Here is a 21,430-nt window from a genome sequence, read left to right as displayed (position 1 = left end):
TTAGATTTTTTTAAATCTTTTTTTACAGAAAGTTATACCTGGTCATCTTTATTTATACATATCACAATGGACATTATTCTTTTGTTTATTTAAAACTATGACATGTTATATACAAATATCAAGGTTAGGGTTATGGATAGTTTCTTGGTTTCATAGGTTCAGCGTAAAACTTTAGTCAACCACTAGGTGTCAAACTAGTGCAACAGTGTTGCAAAAAGGAGTCACACTCCTTCAAGGACCATCTAGATCTCATTATTCATAGAAAACCAGAACACTGTGGATTATAGTCATTTAGCTAAGGAAAAATTATGAGTAAGCCTGCTTAATCATTTTGTATATTTATCCATTACTGTGGGTTTAATATGTGATGATCTTGATTGCAGCCAGTGAAATCTGGACTCACAGTGTTTCATTCATAAAGAACATTAAGTTGTAAAATGTTGCAACTTTGGCAAGCAAACCAACTCCAATAAACATGGAACGCAAAGCAAGTTTTAAAATAAAAACCAAAAATTAAAGTGTGCTGAGTTACCTGTCGACATGCTTTCTCCAGGAGGTAAACCATCAAGGAGACCCGATGAATGCTCCAAAGGCTGAGGACTGGTGCCGGGTATGGTGGGGGGTTGAGGGGGAGGCAGGCTGGGCCTCTGGCGGGGCGGCTTAGGGGTTGGTCTGGGTTTGGTGAGTGTGCCTGCCAATGAGGGCGGAGAAGACAGAGATGGGGTGGTTGCCATCTGGGACTGACTTGGGGAACCAATGGTGGCATAACCATGTGGGTAGCTGAAGCCGTAGGGGGAAGGGGTGCTCGGAGGAGTAGGCGACAGGCTGACTGGAGACGGTTGACCTGTCGACTGGTCAGACATGGCCCCTGTCTGGCAGTAAGGGCCTTTAGGTGGAATAGGGGCAGTCTTCTTTGCTGAAAGAATAAAAGAACCCTACTAATTTAGATCTACAGAGGATCTCAAAAGTGTACACACTTGTTAAACTGCCAGCTTTTTTAAAGGGTAAAAAGATAATTTCTAAACTTTTTTCACCTTTAATATGACCCATTGCGCACCTAAAAACAAACTAATCTGTTAGAGTGAAAATGATCAAAAATAAAAAAGTTGCAATAACCTGGTAGCATAGGAGTGTATACCTTTAAACTAATTATGTGTTTTAACAGTAATTAAGTCAATTCTAACATTCGGTCTTCTTAAGGTCATCCCAGCCATCAATTATACTGAAACTGATAAAGTGGTATGATTTTTACGACATTTAGTCATGTGCATCCATTAGCTCAAACCATATTTTCCAGAAAGGTCACAAAGTATCAAAATGATTGAACAAAGGTATCAATCAGAAGAAGAGTACAAAAATATTCCACAGGACTACATAAACAGAATGGCACAGTCCTGAATAATCAGAGAAAAAAAATGGGTCAACTATGACAAGAAGGCTGCCAAGAGGGTGTCAACAGCACTGACGGAGCAGCAAGAATTTCTAACAAGCCCTGCTTGTATTCTATGTGTCACCATAATTTTCTATGCTCTCCACATGTCTGGACTAAGAAATAGGATCGCAAAACAGAAGCATTTTCATCCAAAGAAAACATCCATGTCTGGCTAAAATCTTCCCCAACATGTTGGGAAAATGTTTTGTGGTCAGATGAAAGCAAAGTGAAAGATTTGGGCTACAATTCCAAAATGAAAGTTTGGCACAAAGCAATAACGTACATCACCAAAAGAACACCAAAACCCAGCAGCATCATGCACTGGGATTACTTTTTTCAGACGGAATAAGGTTTTTTGAAAGGAGGATGAAATTATGATCTATTTTATATATTCAAATATTGATACATTTTGACCTAAAACCTTTAGGTGCCTGTGAGAAAGCTGAAGATGAAGAGGGAATGAAGGGCCACTACACAGAGACATATCCAGGACATGGGCTACAACTGTCAAATTCCCAGTGGTACATCACTCCTGAATCAGAGAAAATGCCAGAAGCATCTTGAGAGGAAAAAAAGTGGATTGTTCCTCAGTGGTCTAACGTCTTCCATTCAGATGAAGGTAAAGTTCGCATTTGATTTGGAAATCAAGGTCCCAGAGTCTGGAGGAAGAGAGGAGAGGCACAGAATCCTTGCTGCTTGAAGTCTAGTGTGAAATTTCTACAGCAAGTGATGACTTGGGGTGCCATGTCATCTATTGGTTTTGGTCCACTGTGTTTTCTGAAGTCCACAAACAATGCAGCCATCTACCAGGAAATTTTAGAGCATTTCATGCTTCCTTCTGCTGACAAGCTTTATTTAGATGCTAATTTAATTTTCCACAGAACTTGGAACCTGCCCATAATGACCTAAGATACCAAAAGCTGGTTCAATGACCACGGTGTTACTGTACTTGGCCAGATGAGCTGAAGGTCACTTTTAAAGCAACCTGGACTTCCATACCACCTCAACAGAACCACAGGCTGATAACAGCTATGCCACGCTGCACTGAAGCAAGTAATTCATGCAAAAGGAGCCCTGTAGATTTTATCTGATGGTATGAGATTTAGACAGAAAGTCTAGAATGTGAATGGCATTCATAGCACATGTTCAGGTCAGTCTCACCTCTCCTCAGACTATGTGGGCTGTGCTCAGAGTGCTGTGACTGTCCACCAGAGGTCACTACTCCTTGGAGTCCCTTTTGTCCGATCATTGGAGACAGCTCCTTGTTTTTCAAAGTGCTACAAGAAAAAAGCAGGACAAAAAAAAAAATAGGTGTTACATTATACTTTCAGTGCCAGCCCAAGTTATAGTAATCTATGAAAATAGTAAACATGTGAGAAGACCCACAATTCCATGTCAAAATGTCTAAGTGACGACTACTGTATAGGCAGTTTGGAAATCTCAAATTCTGCTGGCTTAATGGATATTTCTTACTTTTACAGAGAAGTGCAGGCAGATTGCCAGTGTATGCTTGATCTGAAGGATAGAGTATAACCAGTTAAAGCTCTGTCAGTCATCAGATGATCATTACTGGGCTTTTACACCCAACAGATAAACTGTAAACCGATAGTTGAAGCTGAGAATGAAATCTTTGTTGAAACAACAACTTCCCTAACTGATGTTTTCTCAACTGGTGTTTCCTTTGTGTTCATACTGACGGTATCATTGTACTGGACCTACTGGGCTCACTGGTATGACTCATGAACACCCATTGAACATATTCAATGGAAGCTTTGAATTTCCTTTGTTGCTTCGCAACTGTCTCCTGAAAATCCTAGCAACATGGAAGGATTTAAGAATTTCCAAACATGGCGATTGCATTAAAGATGAATTGAATATAGATTTAAAGGAGCTTTGACAAGGTTCCTGCACATTGATAGTTCCTGTTAGCAGAGTATGCAGTTTACGTTTGACCCCTTTTTGGGGTAGAAATACAAAAGTTCACTATAAACTGCAGTTTCTTTTAGGTTAGGCTTAAAAAACTACAAAATACAGAAAAGGAAGAGAGGAAGGACAGGAGGGGGAAAGGCAAGGAAAAAAGAAAGACTACAGGAAGCAGAGCAGAGAGGAAGGAAGGAAGGAAGGAAGGAAGGAATCTGGCAATGAAAATCTTCAATACCCTGTTTTCTTTTTCCATACTTATCCTTCGACAAATCCTTAGATCAAATGTAAACCATACTGCTCCATATTATCCAGGAATATTAGGACCCTGCTTTGACATTCATGACTGACTGGTGCAATCACATAAATGAATTAAATGAAACTGGGTGGAGCTTTTGGGAGTATCCTAATCAGACCCTCCTCCAACTCCATCTCCATTCCCCTCAACCCTCTCCTATCGCCCTTTATTTCTTTGGTGATTCTTATTTTTTGTTAGTCGTGTTGGAAGGACGGGCGAGCTGGTTCTCCATTTACCTCTTCAGCTTGGCTCCTCTTTCGTGGCTACAGGCTAAGGCTGCCCATGGAGGGGGGGCAGAAAGGGGGGTGTTGGGAGGTTTAGGGGAGCCAAGGAACAGATCGTGACGTGTAAGAACGAGTGGAGGTTTTATGTAAAGGGTGGAGCCATTCATTTCGGATGGGGTCGCATGCATTGTGTCGGGCAAGGAGGCCCGTTTTGGCAGGTGCAGGGAGTGAGGTTTGGGGTTGGAATTGACATCAAGCTGCTGGGGCGACGGGTATGGGGAAAAGAGGAGTGGGGGGGGACTGCATCCGGCTAGGCGTGGTGGAGGGGACGGGCCAGGGGGTACAACAGATTCAGGAGTGGGAGCGGTGGGACGCATATTCTGAAGTGCTCGGGTGTAGATATGGTGGTGAGGGAAAAAGTTGGAGGAGCAAGAGGAAAAAGAGGAAGAGGATGAGAAAGAAGGATAAGGGGGAGGTGGCCTCTCCTCCTCAGGGGAGGGATAGACGTAACAGGAGTCGGACCAGTTGGAAGACGCATCATCAGAGCTGCAATGATAAGAATATCAATGTTTCATGGGGAACTGAGCTGTTAATGTGGATTCAGTTATACCTTCAGGGGGGAAATAGACGTTAGCTGTATTGAAGTTTGTTCTGGAAATCAGGAAAATGTTTCTTAAAATTCAAAGGAAAAGATGGAAAACAAATATGTTAAAAAACTGTTATATCATAATGAGACTTAAACATTGTCACCTTTTGTCACATTACAGCCACAAACGTCAGTGCATTTTATTAGGTTTTTGTTTGATGGAGAAACACAAAATAGTGGATACTTGTGAAGTGGAAGAAAAATAGCAAGTGGTTTTTCAAAGTTTGTACGAATAAAAACCTAAAACGTTTGGTGATCATTTGTATTCAACCCCCCTAGGTTATCTTTTAAAACCACCTTTTGCTGCAGTTAATGCAGGTCTTTTAGCCTATTCTTTACAAAATAACATAAGCTCAGTCATACAAGATGAAGAGAACACATGAACATACATTTTTCTGTCTTACCACAGATTCTCAATTCTCAGTTTGTCTGGATTTTGACTGGGCCATTTTAAAATATGAATACGTTTTGATGTGAAACTGTTCTATTGTAGCTCTGGCTGAATGTTTAGGGTCATTGCCCTGCTAGAATGTTCAATCTTGGAACCATCTAAGCAGAGCACCATCTTCTACATGTCTGCTATATGTCTTGTGGCAAACTGCGAGCAGTACTTTTCATGGCTTTTCTTTAACACTGGCTTTCTTCCTGCCAGTCATCCATAAAAGCCAGATTTGTGGACTAGACAACTAACAGTTGGGTCATTAGACTCTCCTATCAGAACTATGGATTTCTGCAGCTCCTCCAAAGTTATCATGGGTCTCTTTGCTGCTTCACCAATTAATACTCTCCTTGCCTGGTCAGTTTAGGTGGGCGGCCATGTTTTGATACTTTTGCTGTTGTGTCATACTTTTTCAGATGTTGGAGGATGATTGATTATAATTATTAATTCCACAGGATTTTATTTAGATGTATCAGAAAAGGGCCTGAAGACATATGTACTCATGCTTTTTAAAGTTTTATTTGTAAAAATGTTTTATCATTTTCTTTTACATAAAAGCTATGCTCTACTTTGTGCTGGTCAGTTAAATTAAATCCTAATAAAATACATTGATGTTTGTGGCTGCAACATGACAAAAAGCAAGAAAGTTATGGGGGTGTGAATACTTTTATATGGCACTGTAAATGCAGCACTGAATCCTTTTATCTTAACCAAGAATTAACTTGTATCCACTTTCTTCGGTGTTTTGCAGTGTAAACTAAACTTACAGAGGAGTTAAATCTTCACATTGGGTTACCATTACTTGCAATTTTATCACTCAGGGAAAACATCAACACAGAACTCCAACAGCTTAGAGACAATGTAAAAAAAAAATACAAAAAAACAGGAAAAGACAAAAAGTAAAATGTTTCAAAACTGAGATACTGAGGTTCATACAGGGGTGAAAAGATGAATGATAGCACAGAAAACTGTAGGCTTAGTTTCTGATGTCAGCTACGTTGGGCGAGAGCGCTGTGTGGCTGTAGGGGAGGGCGGCACCAGCATGTGGGAGGCCAGAGGCTAAAACAGGAGGGCGGGGCACAACAACCTTACCTGGCTCGGTCGCTGCTAGTGGGAGGAGGGGTGGGGGATGGGGATGCATAGAAATCCCCAGGCTGCTCGGGGATGGGAGCGTCAGTGGGTGGGGTTGAGGCGTGTGTGTTTGGCGGCGTTTTACACGTCGATGACGGACCCTTGCGTGACACCCAAGAAGTGTCCATCACCCTGACACCCATGCTGCAGTGGGACAGAGATGCAAAGCCAATAATATCATAGGAGGCCACGTGTGTGTGTGTGTGTGTGGATTGGAGGAGGGAGGGAGGTTAAGGTTTCCAGAATGTAAATTCAGCTTTGTCCTAACATGTTTCTACAATCAAAACATAGAACAGCTGCTTCCAACATGTGATTTCATTTACCTCTATCTATTCTGCTTCATATTGACATAGGAGTGAGATGAAACAGTAAATTATGAAATAGCTGTACAACAAGCGCAGTAAAGCTGAAGCAGGGTGTATTTGCAGAAAATTTCATAATGTCATATCAGAATGAGCACAGACATAATTAATAAGCCCATAAGCTCTGATCTGTGCAACATTCAGGCAGTTAATTGATCCTAAAGTAATTAGATATACTGTTCTTGAAGTAAAGAATCATTCAGTCATTTTCTACCGTTTCTTCCATAGTGGGTCGCAGGGAAGCTGGTGCCTATCTCCAGTAGTTTATGGCCGGGAGTTGGGTTACACCCTGGACAGGTTGCCAGTCCATTGCAGGGCAAGAATAATTTTTACTTATAAAATAGGTAAATCTCAAATCGTTCTAAAGATTCTTCTGTCCTGGATTACTGGGTTATGATCTGATATCTAAATTTATATATCTGCTGAAAACCAATATTTCAAAATCCAGATGCTTCCATCCAAACATTTAGTGTTGTTCTTGTCTAGAGTTGCAAGCAAAAGTAGCATTTATATCTACCAGATTAAAAAGTATCACGTTTAATTGCACCATAGTATGTATACCCATGTGCCATCTGAAGTAGTATATAAATGAATAAATCCCACATGTCCCATTGCAAATGAATGCAACACAGAATGATTTGCGAGCTATGTAGCATTCCCTCTCCCTTGTAAGTTTTGCCAAGGTAAACTCCCTGGGGGCTTGCACACCGAAAACGGCACTGTTGCAGCGCAAGCTTTACGGAGCTGTGCGTACCTCCAAGCCGATGTGGAAGTTGTGCTGCACTGAGCAAAGTGCAAAACTCTTGCTGTGCAGGGATGCAATACGAATGTATGGTTTTAAGAGCTCAGCAAAGCTGGTATTCAGTGTACAACCCACATGACATTTAATAACCAAGTTATGTCATCAAACAGCACTGGATAACAGTATTAAAAGTATGTTTAACACTGCTTTTGAGAATAAACTTGGATGATTGTTATTACAAACACCAGCCATTTCTAATCTAAAGCCAGATAATGTCTGTGGTGCAGAAGACATCCAGTTTGCCTCTGTTTTTACCTTATTCTCTTTCGATTCACACAGAAAGGTGAGTTATTACATAATACGCTTGTATTTTAAACCCTCTACATCTAGAAGGCTTATAAAAATCACAATCTATTCTATTCTATAGCTGTTGGTTTTCTTGCCATAAACCATTTAGAAATTTAACCACATGTGGATCTGCATCTGGGTCCAATGGATGGACCTTTGCATGAAAGCATCCCACTTTCCACTAAATTGAGGTGGAAATTGCTGTACATTATCATAATCCAAATTTGATGTCTATTTATTCATTCAGTCATTAACTAAAATGTATTTGGGTTGTAAAAAACTTTATTTAGTATGTTAAACATTGGTATTTGATACATTAATTATAAATCTTTCAATTAATACATTATTTTAATAGCACCTCACCACTAACATTATGATTAAAGAATCTGTCAAATAAAGGAAAGAATATATATAAATGTGAAAAATGTGTTACATACAAATTACAAAATTACTGTGTATTTTCTGTGAGTGTGCAATGTTTTCTTTTTTTTTGTTGTTGCTGAAAGTCTAAATATAACCTTCAGCCACACAAGACCATGGTGTTTGGATGGATGGTTGGAATTAGGTCAGTGTTGGGTCTTAAATTGATAGGATGGGTTCTAACATTAATTCTGTTTATATTTCATTAACAGGTGTGTTTTTTGCAACTATAGTGTTACTGCTTTCCATCTGACCTCATAATAGTCTAGCAGCTATACAGCTTCTTTCTTTCTGACTGCTGAGTGTTTTTCCCCTAGTGCTTCTCTCTGCTGTTACTGGTATGATTGTGATGGTATAGGCTGGATTGCAGGTGCATGCATGTTTGGGCGAATTTGTAGGATCGGGCTCATTTTACAGTTAGTTAGCTCTGCTTGATGAGGTAAACTTAATCCAACTCTTAGGCTCAAAAATCATTATCCAGACTAAATATTTTTTCTATAAAATCTTGGCACAAAATAATTGCTTAAGATCTTTGATAATAAAATCTTGTCTTTCAAGTGTGCAAAATCTTCCTGAAGGAGTAATTTCATTAAAATAATGTGACTAAACAAAAAAAGTCTGACTTGTTGCTGTATGTCTTATGTGACGTCACCAAAGGCAAGTGTGCATGGAAACTTGTTACCGGTGGGGTAGATTTTATCTTGGTTAAATAATTTGTGACAAAACAACACAACAAAGGAAAAAATGACAGTGACAAGTTCCTCTATAGATAAACTATATCTAAGGTAGTTGGATTTACAGAAATGTTCGGCTTGTAGCTTTACTATAAGGAAAACAGAAGTCACAGTGTTTTCAGCGCAGACATAGCTCTGAGAGAGTATCGAACCAGAACATCTCTGTTCAAGATGAGAAACTGAAGGGATGCATTTATGTAAACACAGAAAAATAAGGCCTGCTTTATAGCAGTCAATTAGACACACCCAAATAACAGCAGCAAACAAATGACAGATGACTGTCAGCTCCTTTTAATGTGCAGCTAAGACAAACCTGATGAGCAAAGTGATGGGACTATAAGAGATGTAAAAGAAGCTATGCTTTACCTTTGGATCTTCCTTATGCTGCAGTGTTAAAACAGAAACAAGCACAGTGAGGAAACAAACAAATATCATAGAAACATTTGTTTGTGGCTCAATAGTTTTGTCTTTTACAAAGCAGCTGTAACACTTTCATGGGGAGAAACTCTGAGGAGCAGAAACAAAGCAGCAGCAGAGAGGATTAGAGGGACAACCTTAAAAAAGAAGACTTCAAGAAAGAACGACAGTCACTGTGTATGTAAAATGTGCACTACTTTAAGTGTTTCAATGACATCAAATCCAGGGAGAAAATTAATGCTCTATTTCACTCTAATTAGGTCAGTGTTTCCCTGATGGATACAACCTAATTCCCCCCAAGATTAAAGGCTTTCTGCAGCTTCCATTACATTTTCTCAAGTTTGTTTTTTTCTATATAGATCTGGTCATTCAAAGGTTTTTCTTTACTTACACTTTTTCAACATTTAAAAGTAAACCTATATGGTATTCGGATATTATCTCTCTTCAGGGATGTTTTTATATGCTAGTGTTTTAGAATCATGTTTTTATAACTATGCACATTAAGAGGAATGTCAATTTCATTGTACTATGGACAATGACAATAAAGTATTTCTATTCTTTTCTACTAAATAACTACAAAATAAAAGGTAAAATAACTTGTTGATCAACAGTACTGTACAGGAGTCTCAAACCACCTCTAATTTCTTTATCTTTTAAAGTCTGCACTCACAGTTTTTCTTTGGACATTGGCAATTTTTGTCTTCAGTCCAGTCCTTCTACTGTGACAGCATATTGTTCGGTGTGTGGTTAGAAGTTATCTACAGCAGGTAAACACTATGTGAAAGTTGTGTTTTTAGGAACACAACTTTTGTCTTAGGAAAAAGACAAACACAGGACCTGAGAAACGCAGTTCATAATCTGCTCTGTGCCTAGTTTTCTTCTAAAAGTCTTTTTGGAATCATCTTGTAGGAGCTGAATTCATATTTTCAGTCCATCAAACTTGATTTTCAAAGGTTTTTAAGGCCCGAATGACTCTAAGGGTTAGGGTTCAGTGCAGAAACCAAAAAATAAAAAATAAACACTCAATATCCCATAGCTTGAACATCTCACAGAGCTCTGAACGATCCAAAATCTGAACATGTGTACAACAAATATCAAACTACAAATAAACATCAGATTGGTCTGACTTTTATTTGTAAGAATTATTAAAAACCATGCAACATTTTTCTTCTTTTTTCACATTTATGCACCACTTTATGTTGGTCTATCACATTAAATTCCCAATAAAATAAATTTCAAGTCTGTGGTTGTAATGAGACAAAATGTTTAAGGGGTATGAATACTTTTGTATCTAAAGGTGCTAATGCAACTAAAATCTTTTGAATATAAAACCCAGACTCCTTTCCATTAGTCTGACACTGAATGCATCTGCTTCATATCAGGTATCTTCAGAAGCCTCTTTCTGGTTTTGATGAGTATTTTTTCCACTGAAAGCAGAGCTCCATTGATCTCTACAGGTTTAATTAGCTCGGCTGCTTGTGGTCCCTGGGCTGCAGAGCTCAGCCTCCTCACTGGGCCTGATAAGATGGCTGGTGTGAGGAAGCATTAGAGAGAAAAAGACTGAAAGAGAAAGAAAGCGAATGGCTGGTTTTTCACTAATCCTCCTCCACAGGTTGAGGATGGTGGGATTGCTTATTTCACAGACTCACTTTCAGACATTTTAATGGGACAGAGGCTTAAGGGCAGGTGATACAGGGTGAGTCATTTCTGTCCACCACAAAGGAAACAGCTTATTTTTGAGGTCATGTCTTATATGAAACATGGGAAATCAGAGTTAACTTTTTATTGCAGACAAGCAAGTGGAAATAGTAAGCTTTAGTAAGAATGTAAAACCTTGGCTAATTCAGAGGTAGATAATGGCACAATAACATGAATCTAAGAATTAAAGTAGCTGAGAAATATGAGAATATCATTCATTAGAGCCAGGAATTTAAGCTTGGCTCCCAGTTTCATTAAAGTTTTAAAGCCTCATTCTCTGTGAATAAAAGCTGCCAGTGAGCTGCAGGGTTTAGAATGAAAACTATAAACCTGGTTAAAATGTTTGGATCCCGCACTAATGCAGGTTTGTCTCATTCTTTTGCACAATTGCAATGAAGATCTGCAACCCCCATCTTCCAGTGCCATAACTACAAAATAATAAAAATTATTATTATTATTATTATTATATATTATATTATTGGGAAAAAAAATCCCAGCTCCCTTTTCTTTTTCTTAAAAACCCAAACAATCACACTGATCTTGCAAACATCCATTGAAAGATTGAGAGATAAGATGTCAGTCAGAGACTGTGAACCTTTTGTCTCATGTCCGAAAATCATATGCAACAGATAAAACTGTGCAAATATACAGAACCACACATGTATCTAAAATGTATTACCATGCTGGGCAGTCAAGTTTGTGTAAAAACCATCATAAATATAAAGAGGAAGAAATCACATAAAAAACTTAACACAAAACATGCAAACAAAACAGAGATATAACTGCTTTAAACAACACGCATATGAGGAATCTAAAGTACAGGTCCATTATCAAGTCCCTTATTTATACTTAATGTGATAAGGCATTTAATGTGAAAATCCAGAAAAGCTCTGTTACAGACATATTTTAGATGTGCAAATCTTTTCTATGCTCAACGATGAAACCAAAATTGAACCTTCTAGCCTTTGTAAAACAAGGAGGTGGCAGCATCATGCTGCGGAAACGCTTTACTTCTGCAGAGACATGAAAGGTGGTCAGAGATGGTGGGAAGCTGGATGGAGCTAAAAACGGCAAACCTGGAAAAAAAAACTTGTAAGAGCTTGCAGAAGACCTGAGACTGTAGTAGAGGTTCACGTTCCAGCAGGAGAACCTGTATGACCTAATGTACAGTGGAATAATTTAGATTAAGGCTAATTCATGTGCTAGAATGTCCTGGTCAAAGTCCAGGAGGCTGAATGGTTATCCATGGAACATTTTCTGATTTTATTTGTGCATGCATCATTTTCCACAATTATGGATTACTTTTTGTTGGTCTGTCACATAAAATCCCACATTTTTGATTGTAATGTGAGAAAATCTTTAAAGGTTGAGGAGGTATGAATACAAGGTATGAGTACAAGGAATTGAATGCACCACTTTTGTATATTCTCACCAATACACTAATAAATCAGGACCAATTCTACATAGATAACCATCATACGACCCTACTATTTGTCCAAACCCATAGATTATCAGTTACCAAGATCCTATCTGTGTTTTTAAGCTTCACACATATATTACATTTTGGGAATAATCCACAAACAGCTGAAAATCTTGCTAAGACGTCTGATTTGACTTAAGAAAGAAGACTCATACCCATCTTTCTTGTAGAACTCCAGCATCATGTTGTCCGTGGCAACACTCAGCGGCCGTCGGCTTTGATCGTTCTGCCTGCGATCTATTTGATCCATATCTGGAGACGGCATCAAGCTGTAGTTGGCATTGTGGTTGGTGTGGACTGGGCTGCCATAGTTTCCTGTAACGTTGAACTCAATTTCTAAGACAAAAAAATAAATAACATCAAAATCAGATACAAGATTCAGCAGGAATTCAGATTAGGTGAAAATCTTAAGGTTTAATCCTCTTTTGGTTAATTTCCCCTCACCTCCGGGGAAGAACCAATCGGCGTGCTGGATAATGGGCTCGATGATGCCAACGATTTGAAGGGAAACTGTTGTCATCATCTCTGTGATGTTCCTGCAGTGTAGAGACAGTCAACACACTCATATTCATAGGTATTCTGGGTCACTCAGGATGATTGACACATTTTTATATCATAAAAGCATTGAGAAATTTTAAATGATTTGTGATACATGGGCTGATTAAAGTTATAGAGCTTGAAACAATTTGCATCCTTCATTGTTTAAGTCAGCTTAGTCATCATCATGATAAAAATACTCTTACTGGAGCTATGGTGAAGGCTTGAGCCTGTGGCAGATGTTAAACGTTATATATCTATAGTAGATGAGTATAAAACTGAGAAATTTTATAAACATTTGCTGTTTTAAGAAAACCACAATTTTCCAGATTGCCATCTCACCCTTCATCGTGTGTCCACAGCAGGTTGGGGCCAAGAACAATGGCGATATTTCCAGGCGTCATCTTGTTCACGTCCTGGTATTCAGTTAGCTGGGAGAGGAACTTAATTAAATACCTGTTAATAAAGGACATAAAGGCTCCAGTTACTAAAAGCATTTCTTACAGTTTACAGAATTTCTCCAGTATTCAGCAAAAATCCATATAAGGGTTTGAACCTTTTATCCGAAAATAAGTTGCCCTGATTGAAGGAAAAAGATTAAATATTTAGAGGAGAAAAAACTGAATCAGTCAGCATCACGTTGCCCTTTCCTGTTGCTCTGCTGATTGGGAAAAATATTAAAAGTTACATGTTTTGATGCTGAGTAACCTCGAGTTCCATTAGCCTCTTTAAAGGTTGGGCAAGAGGCAGTGAGGGCACAGTAAAATGGTTATCCTCTCAGTGTTCATGTGTTCATTCCAGATGCAGATGCTATTTACAACAAAAATCTTTCTGACTATTTACTCTTTTAATATCTGCAAACATATTCAAAAGAGTGTGGCAAAAATCAAGGTCCTCTATTTAGAGCAGGTCATGGTAGCACAATATAGCTGTCTTCTTTCAAAAATAAATCTACACAACGTATAGTCCTCTCCCATCTCAGACTCTGAAATCACTAACTAATTAAGTTCACCTGTGTATAATAATTAGAAGCAATTGACTGAGCAATAATTAGTCTAAAACGTAAACTTTCTTTAAGCATGGAAAATTACAGTGAAAACCTGAATCTTAAACATAAACCTCACCGCTGTTTGACTGAATGTGTGGTAAAAGACTCCATGTTTTATTGATGCTGAGTAGCTACCCAGATTTGATGCAAACATTTCTCTATTGTTTGCACATCTTTAACTATTAAAACAAAGTATGACCACAAGCTTTAAGGACTGAGATGTTTAGTCCTGAATTTCCTTTGGAAGGGATGCATCTATCGAGGTTAAGTAGTACATAAGGTAGCAATCATTCATCTGCCTAACCAAGATCAGGTTGTGGAGGTGGGGGGTGGTTGTAGGGTAAAGGTAGGAATTTTCAGATGGTTTGCAGTGTGAGATTGTGCTGCTGTAAAAAAAAGGCTGAAGACTTTTTACACATCTTAATCTGGGGTTGCAAGGAATAATAATTATTTTATGATCTTGGATAAATTATCGACATACAATTGTTTTAAAATATTTTAATCTTTGAAAGGAGCATGATAGAACAAACATTCTGCCTTGATGAACACATTCAAGATAAAACTTCCTCATGTGTCATATGTTTTTTAAAAGACTGTAAAATACAAATGGAGTGAGTTTGTTTGTTTGGAAAAATATGTAAAACATTGTGCATTTTTTACACTTCTCTGAATGTTCTAATATTATTGTGAAGCAAAAAGTAGCATATTTAGAGTTAGAACTGAATTCTGAGTAAGGGTTATGTTATTAGAAACTAACCTATTAAGGTTGGTGTGAATTATCTGAGCTGAACCTTATCAAATGAACATCCAGCCGCTCATCACTGCACTCCCTGGAAAATAGTCCTGTTTATGAGATTCCAAAACTACCCTAAAAAGTGCAGCAGCTTCTCGCTTTTCTCATCCTCTTGTCGTTCTCATCACGGCTTATATCTTTCATATTTTGATCATAAGACAAACACTTCAGCACATAAAAGTTGTTTGTGAGATAGGTGCGGTAAAGAAAAGGCTAATTTCTCTGAACTGCTTGACTTTGAATGTTGTGTCTACACGATCACCTACTACTGTGCTACTTACTAGTTATAACAGCTATGAAAGAGTCGGACAGAAACAGGCAAAACTGGGAAAACTCAGTTAATGGGAACAACATGCCGTAGGGCAATTAGCAGATTAAAAAACATAATAAAACTGTTATTAACTGTCTGATTGGTGGTGTGACTGTTTGCCTTACATCTAGAAGGTTGACCGTTCAAATTCCTGCTGTGGCCTTTCGCTGTGGTTGCTGCATGTCCTCCTCATGCATGGTTTTGTCTAGGATTCTTTGGCTTCCATGTTAGTTACATTTTAACCTTGTTATTTACCTCTAGGTGTGAGTGTGTGCATGCATGGTTGTTTGCTTCTATGTTGGTATGGAGAGAGTTCCAGAGCGTACAATATCTCTGGGTTGTTGATTGCTTGGAGATGGTTAAGCCCCTTGAACAGGATTAAGCAGCTATAGAAACCTGATTAATGTTACCTAAATTTCAGATCTGTGCATTATGCACCTGTATGTTCTGGGTGTGTCTGGCTGTAGAATATGATTATAGAGTATAGGGCGATGAAGGCTGTAAAGCTTATAGCTTGTGTTAACAAACAGGACCAAGCAACCTTGGACCCAAACATTAGAGATTAGAACACATGGAATTTAAAATGGGTGGCATTTCTAATAAAATATATAAATAAGTCAAAATAAAATATTTCCTAAAATAATAATGCAAAGCTTGCACTAGTCCATAAAAAGTCTAACAAAATGTTACAATGAAAAGCAATACATTGAAACATCTAAACGTCAGAATAAGATGATTAAAATAATGCTTAGAAAAACCAACAGCCAAACGTTTCCCAGTGTAAAAAAATATAGTACATATTCTATAAAATAGTGTTCTTCAACTGGAAACTGCTGCTGGCTAATTCAAACTTTTAGAAAGATATCTGACCACATATGTAGCCACAGACAGAGTTGATGTCTGAATTATAATGTAGTTTAAGTGAATAAATGTATCTGAGATGTTACAGAAACATCTGCCGACCTGCTCACATCCTATCAATTAATCACCTGTCTTCTTTTTTTGCATTCGTCCCTCTGCTCTCCTTCCCGACACTTGTTACGTGTTTTGTTCATAGTCCTTTTCTTTATTATTTTCCTTTTATTGCAGTTGATACATATATATAATCTAAACAGGAACAAAGACAACATTGCCAAACATGAGAACGTTGACTCACTTGAAGTTGTTGTTGTTGGCAGATGGCATCTTCTCACAGGCACCGAGCAGAGCCTGCTGTCTCTTTTCTTGGTCTTGAATGCTGCAGAACAAAAACATGTCATGCATTTGAACAGCGATAGAGAATAAATTTTATAAACTTTAGGATGACAATATAATTGTGTGGAGAAACACACTTGGAGGCCTGGATCCATTCATTGTAGAGCTCAAAGGTCATTAATGGCTCGGGGAGTTCACGCAGGTATGACTTCAAAGCACCTGAAGAGAGAATACAACTACAATAAGAATCCATTCATGCATATGTACAGAAGACATGCCAGTATGGGTTTGTGGCATCTGGTAAATAAAATGCAAAAATGGTTTACCAACAGCTCAACACAACTTGGCAGAAACAAAAGTGTATATATTAATACTGTTTTTGGTCTGAATGTACAAAGTGGACAAATGTTTTTTGTCATTTGTCATTAAAGTACCTTGTAAATGTATTATTCCTCTTTGACCCTTTTCACACTTACTAAGTGCTAAAAACGTCAATGTATTTTATTCCAATTCTTTGTGGTAGACCGTAGTTTACAACAATCCATGTGGAAGTACAGAAGGTGCTCATTAAAACCTTTCTGGCTACATGTAGCAGACAACTAACACGCTAAACAGACCATCCCCTTGGTGAAACATGGAGCTGGCAGCATCATGCTGTGGGGCAGGGACAGTGAAGCTAGTCAGAATTGATGAGAAGAAGGACGGAGCTAAATACTGGAAGAAAATCTCATAAAGGCTGCAAAATTCCTGAGACTGGGGTGGAGGTCCACCTTCCAGCAGGACAATGACTGTAAACCTACAGCCAAGAGCTACAATGGAATAATTTACATCAAAACACATTCATCTGTTTGAATGGCCAATTGATATTCACATTATCCATCCAAACTGTCTGAACCTAAGCTATTTTGTGGGGAAAAAATGGGAATACATTTTTGTTTCTACATGGAAAGCTGGCACAGACATACCCCAAAAGACTAGCAGCTCTAATTGCAGCAAGAGGTGGTTCAGTCGGAAGGCTGACTGCAAATAAAGGGCAGACTTGTCTGACTTTTATAGGTAAAAACAAAAGCCATTTGTCATCTTCTTTCTACTTCACAACCACTCTGTATGTGTCTATCCCATAAAAGACCAATAAAATGCATTGAAGTTTGTTGTTGTAATGTGACAAAATGTAAAAGGTTCAAGGGGTATTAATACTTTTGTAAGGCACTGTATATGAGTATTTAATTTCTACCACTGCTTACCCACATTCCCAGCAACTGAACTTCAGCTTTGATGTGTTGACATGTTGTTTACATTAACACACTTAACACTAAAAACTAATTTCCTATTTTATGTTCATCACATGAAAAAGAGGAGAGTGAGTTTGAATGTGAATGTCTCTCTAGAGAGAGAAAATGTGCTCCATTATCCCCATTTTATAAACGTTCTTTCACAAACATTATTTTCCCCTCAAACATCATTATGCCGAGGAGAAAATAAGTTTCATTTTCCACGAATCTCTGATATATTAATGACATTTTGCTGCAAATGTATGGTAATGGGTAAAAAAGATGAACACTGTGGAACAAAAATGAAACATTAAAGAAAAGGAAAACTTTGTTGAATTAACATTTTTTAATTTAGAAATATATCATAGACACAAGCACCCCCCCACTCCATTATACAAAACTGTACCACTGAAGAAGGTTTATTTAAATGTTTTCAGGCCCATTATCCCATGTTGGTCAGACGTTTACATACTCTCATTTTGGCATTAATGTTAGTTATCAATTGGGCTTTTAAACATCCATTTGACCCGTTCTGTTTTCCGTGTGGACTGATGATACAACATCAGTAAATTTTGAAAACAAGAACTGGGTTTTTAGCTAATTATTTAACAAGAACTAACTTTAATCCATGCAGGTGGTTTCATGCCTCGGACCCAGGTTTTAAGCATAGCCCATAAATGCTGAACAAGTTGAAAGGTGTGTCTTTCAAATCGAAGAAGACTGTGAAATCTTTCAAGCATGATGGTAGCAGCATCATGCTAAGGGTCTTTTTCCAATGGGGAATTGCAGAACGATGGCTGATTAATGAGGGAGGACCACCGCCAAATCCCTCACATTGACTGTGCTTCAGACACAGCTGAGTGTTCCAGGATAATTTAAGATTGAACTTAAAAACATTGACAGCTGGAACCTGCCTTATGTATTGGGGCAGGTTGTTTCAGTTCAGTAGCTCAGTGATCGGGCCAATCACAATCCCCAAAGCAAGTGACCATAAGATCTAAAGAACATGGAAGATGCATAAAGCTGCAGAATGGCAGACAGGATCCCAGGAGGCTGTCCATTCAGTGACAAATACAGAGGTTGGACAATGAAACTGAAACACCTGTCATTTTAGTATGGGAGGTTTCATGGCTAATTTGGACCAGCCTGGTAGCTGGTCTTCATTGATTGCACATTGCAGCAGTAAGAGCAGAGTGTGAAGGTTCAATTAGCAGGGTAAGAGCACAGTTTTGCTCAAAATATTGAAAAGCACACAACATTATGGGTGACATACCAGAGTTCAAAAGAGGACAAATTGTTGGTGCACGTCTTGCTGGCGCATCTGTGACCAAGACAGCAAGTCTTTGTGATGTATCAAGAGCCACGGTATCCAGGGTAATGTCAGCATACCACCAAGAAGGACGAACCACATCCAACAGGATTAACTGTGGACGCAAGAGGAAGCTGTCTGAAAGGGATGTTCGGGTGCTAACCCGGATTGTATCCAAAAAACATAAAACCACGGCTGCCCAAATCACGGCAGAATTAAATGTGCACCTCAACTCTCCTGTTTCCACCAGAACTGTCCGTCGGGAGCTCCACAGGGTCAATATACACGGCCGGGCTGCTATAGCCAAACCTTTGGTCACTCATGCCAATGCCAAACGTTGGTTTCAATGGTGCAAGGAGTACAAATCTTGGGCTGTGGACAATGTGAAACATGTATTGTTCTCTGATGAGTCCACCTTTACATCCGGGAGAGTTACGGTGTGGAGAAGCCCCAAAGAAGCGTACCACACAGACTGTTGCATGCCCAGAGTGAAGCATGGGGGTGGATCAGTGATGGTTTGGGCTGCCATATCATGGCATTCCCTTGGCCCAATACTTGTGCTAGATGGGCGCATCACTGCCAAGGACTACCGAACCATTCTTGAGGACCATGTGCATCCAATGGTTCAAACATTGTATCCTGAAGGCGGTGCCGTGTATCAGGATGACAATGCACCAATACACACAGCAAGACTGGTGAAAGATTGGTTTGATGAACATGAAAGTGAAGTTGAACATCTCCCATGGCCTGCACAGTCACCAGATCTAAATATTATTGAGCCACTTTGGGGTGTTTTGGAGGAGCGAGTCATGAAACGTTTTCCTCCACCAGTATCACGTAGTGACCTGGCCACTATCCTGCAAGAAGAATGGCTTAAAATCCCTCTGACCACTGTGCAGGACTTGTATATGTCATTCCCAAGACGAATTAACGCTGTATTGGCCACAAAAGGAGGCCCTACACCATACTAATAAATTATTGTGGTCTAAAACTAGGTGTTTCAGTTTCATTGTCCAACCCCTGTAAGTCAACAATGAAAAACTACGACAGTAAAAAGAAACAGGGAGCCAGATAAGATAAGCAAGTACAGGACTGAAATGTTCACCCTTTTTAGCTCACATCAGAAGATGAGCAGTACCGTTCTGGACCCACTGTTGGATTAGTGAATATATATTTGTAAAAGTATATGGGTGCCTAAATGTATTTTTTGACCTTGTATTTGTGAAAATTCACAATAGATTTAAACTTAAGCTCCAGGTGTTTTTTTTATTCATTAAGGTTGTTGGTTACACTCTGTGAGAGCAACACATTTATTATCCTTCAACCATAACAAACAACCCATTTACGCAAAAAGAGGAAACCTTTGAAACCCAGACTTTGAGTAATATAGTTGGGAATGAACATAAACACTTTAAAACTACAGACATATTTAGAACTGGTTGGTGGAGATTTTTATGTGCCTGCCTGTCCTAGATAACTGTTGGTATATCTGGACTCTCAGTCTGCAAACCTCCAACATGTAGGCATAACCTGAACTGGGAGTAATGGATTAATGGATTAACCAAGTTCCTAATCGGAAATACAACATGAACAGCCCTGGAGTCAGCCTTGTTGAAAAGTGAGACTAGACTAGAGGGTAACATCACACCTAAATACAAGGTCTGACTTATGAGACAAATCAAGTGCAGCTAGCCATTAAACGGACGTAGCAAAATCCTTCCAAATTACGCAGAACAACTAGGATAAAATACAAATGAGAAATGATTAATAAGCCATTATTGTTTCATAATGTATTTAGACCGCTTTTATAGTGAACTACTAGTGCAGCATCCATCCATTTATCTGCCTTTAGTAATATATAATATAATACACACGTTTAATTTTATGTTTGTGCAAGTGTTACGCTTTACTTCTTCCTAATCCCCGCAGACCCTTTTTCAACAGAAGTAAACCTATAAAAACAACAGAAAAACAAATCTGCACACAATAGTTGAATTTTCTGTTGCTGCCAGAAGAGGTGACGGCTCACTGGGCACCTTTTCCTTTGCTGTTTTCATTTCCCAAAGGCCCACGTAGGATTGATGACAAACATCAGGACATCCCTCACTAGGAGACAGCTGCATGTACCTTTAAATCTGCTCAGCTAAGTCTAGATTGAACCATGCTGTATATTGTTGCTGCTACAGAGAAAAACGAGTTTCTGATGAACGGACAAATCTCTTTCAGTTTGCAGCAAAGACAAAAGGAGCCCTTAAACGCTTATACGCTCCATATGAACTGACTCAGAAATACATAGAGTTTAATTTTTTTTCTCAATGGATGTTTGGCCGCTATGTTTAGCAACGTGTCTGGATAAAAAAAAACAATTAATTAATAAAAAACATGAAAACACCTGTCAAACATGGTGGTGGACAATACAAGATGGCAGTTAGTTGCAGTAGCTCTGTTATATTACAAACGATTTTTCTTTTTAAGAATTAACTGCCTGATTTTTCTAATTGTAAAAAATCTTTTTAACATGATTTTTCCTTCTGGTATGAAGGACCTAAGATAATCTAAAGTTTCACTGGTATCAGTTAATTAACCTAAGTATGACTGGTCCACCCGCACAGCAGTTTAACTCCAGGCTACTGACTTCAAGGGGAAAGGCTGACGGATAAAATAAAGTCACAATGTG

The 21,430-nt window shown here is 38.7% G+C and overlaps 1 protein-coding gene across 7 annotated transcripts in view; it reads right to left on the bottom strand.

The window, feature by feature from the left end:
- The window catches only part of LOC124875178 (rho GTPase-activating protein 44-like), a 129,386-nt gene that overhangs the window by 15,687 nt on the left and 92,269 nt on the right, over positions 1-21,430 (bottom strand). For 3 of the 7 annotated variants that reach the window (XM_047377128.1, XM_047377132.1, XM_047377130.1), the window contains exons 12-20: positions 16,311-16,392; positions 16,136-16,216; positions 13,171-13,284; positions 12,736-12,827; positions 12,447-12,627; positions 9,063-9,080; positions 6,052-6,234; positions 2,594-2,709; positions 533-916 (exon numbers count right to left, since the gene is read on the bottom strand). In XM_047377128.1, the coding sequence (XP_047233084.1) occupies positions 533-916; positions 2,594-2,709; positions 6,052-6,234; positions 9,063-9,080; positions 12,447-12,627; positions 12,736-12,827; positions 13,171-13,284; positions 16,136-16,216; positions 16,311-16,392 (1,251 nt within the window). Of the gene's footprint in view, positions 1-532; positions 917-2,593; positions 2,710-2,738; positions 4,421-6,051; positions 6,235-9,062; positions 9,081-12,446; positions 12,628-12,735; positions 12,828-13,170; positions 13,285-16,135; positions 16,217-16,310; positions 16,393-21,430 lie in introns of those variants that run through there. The other 4 variants (XM_047377133.1, XM_047377129.1, XM_047377131.1 and 1 more) reach the window with 4 other exon arrangements.

This window comes from Girardinichthys multiradiatus, chromosome 10 (assembly GCF_021462225.1).
Source record: "Girardinichthys multiradiatus isolate DD_20200921_A chromosome 10, DD_fGirMul_XY1, whole genome shotgun sequence".
NCBI lineage: Eukaryota > Metazoa > Chordata > Actinopteri > Cyprinodontiformes > Goodeidae > Girardinichthys > Girardinichthys multiradiatus.
The sequence above is the reverse complement of the archived record's forward strand: the minus strand, read 5'-3'. Positions and strand labels throughout refer to the sequence as shown.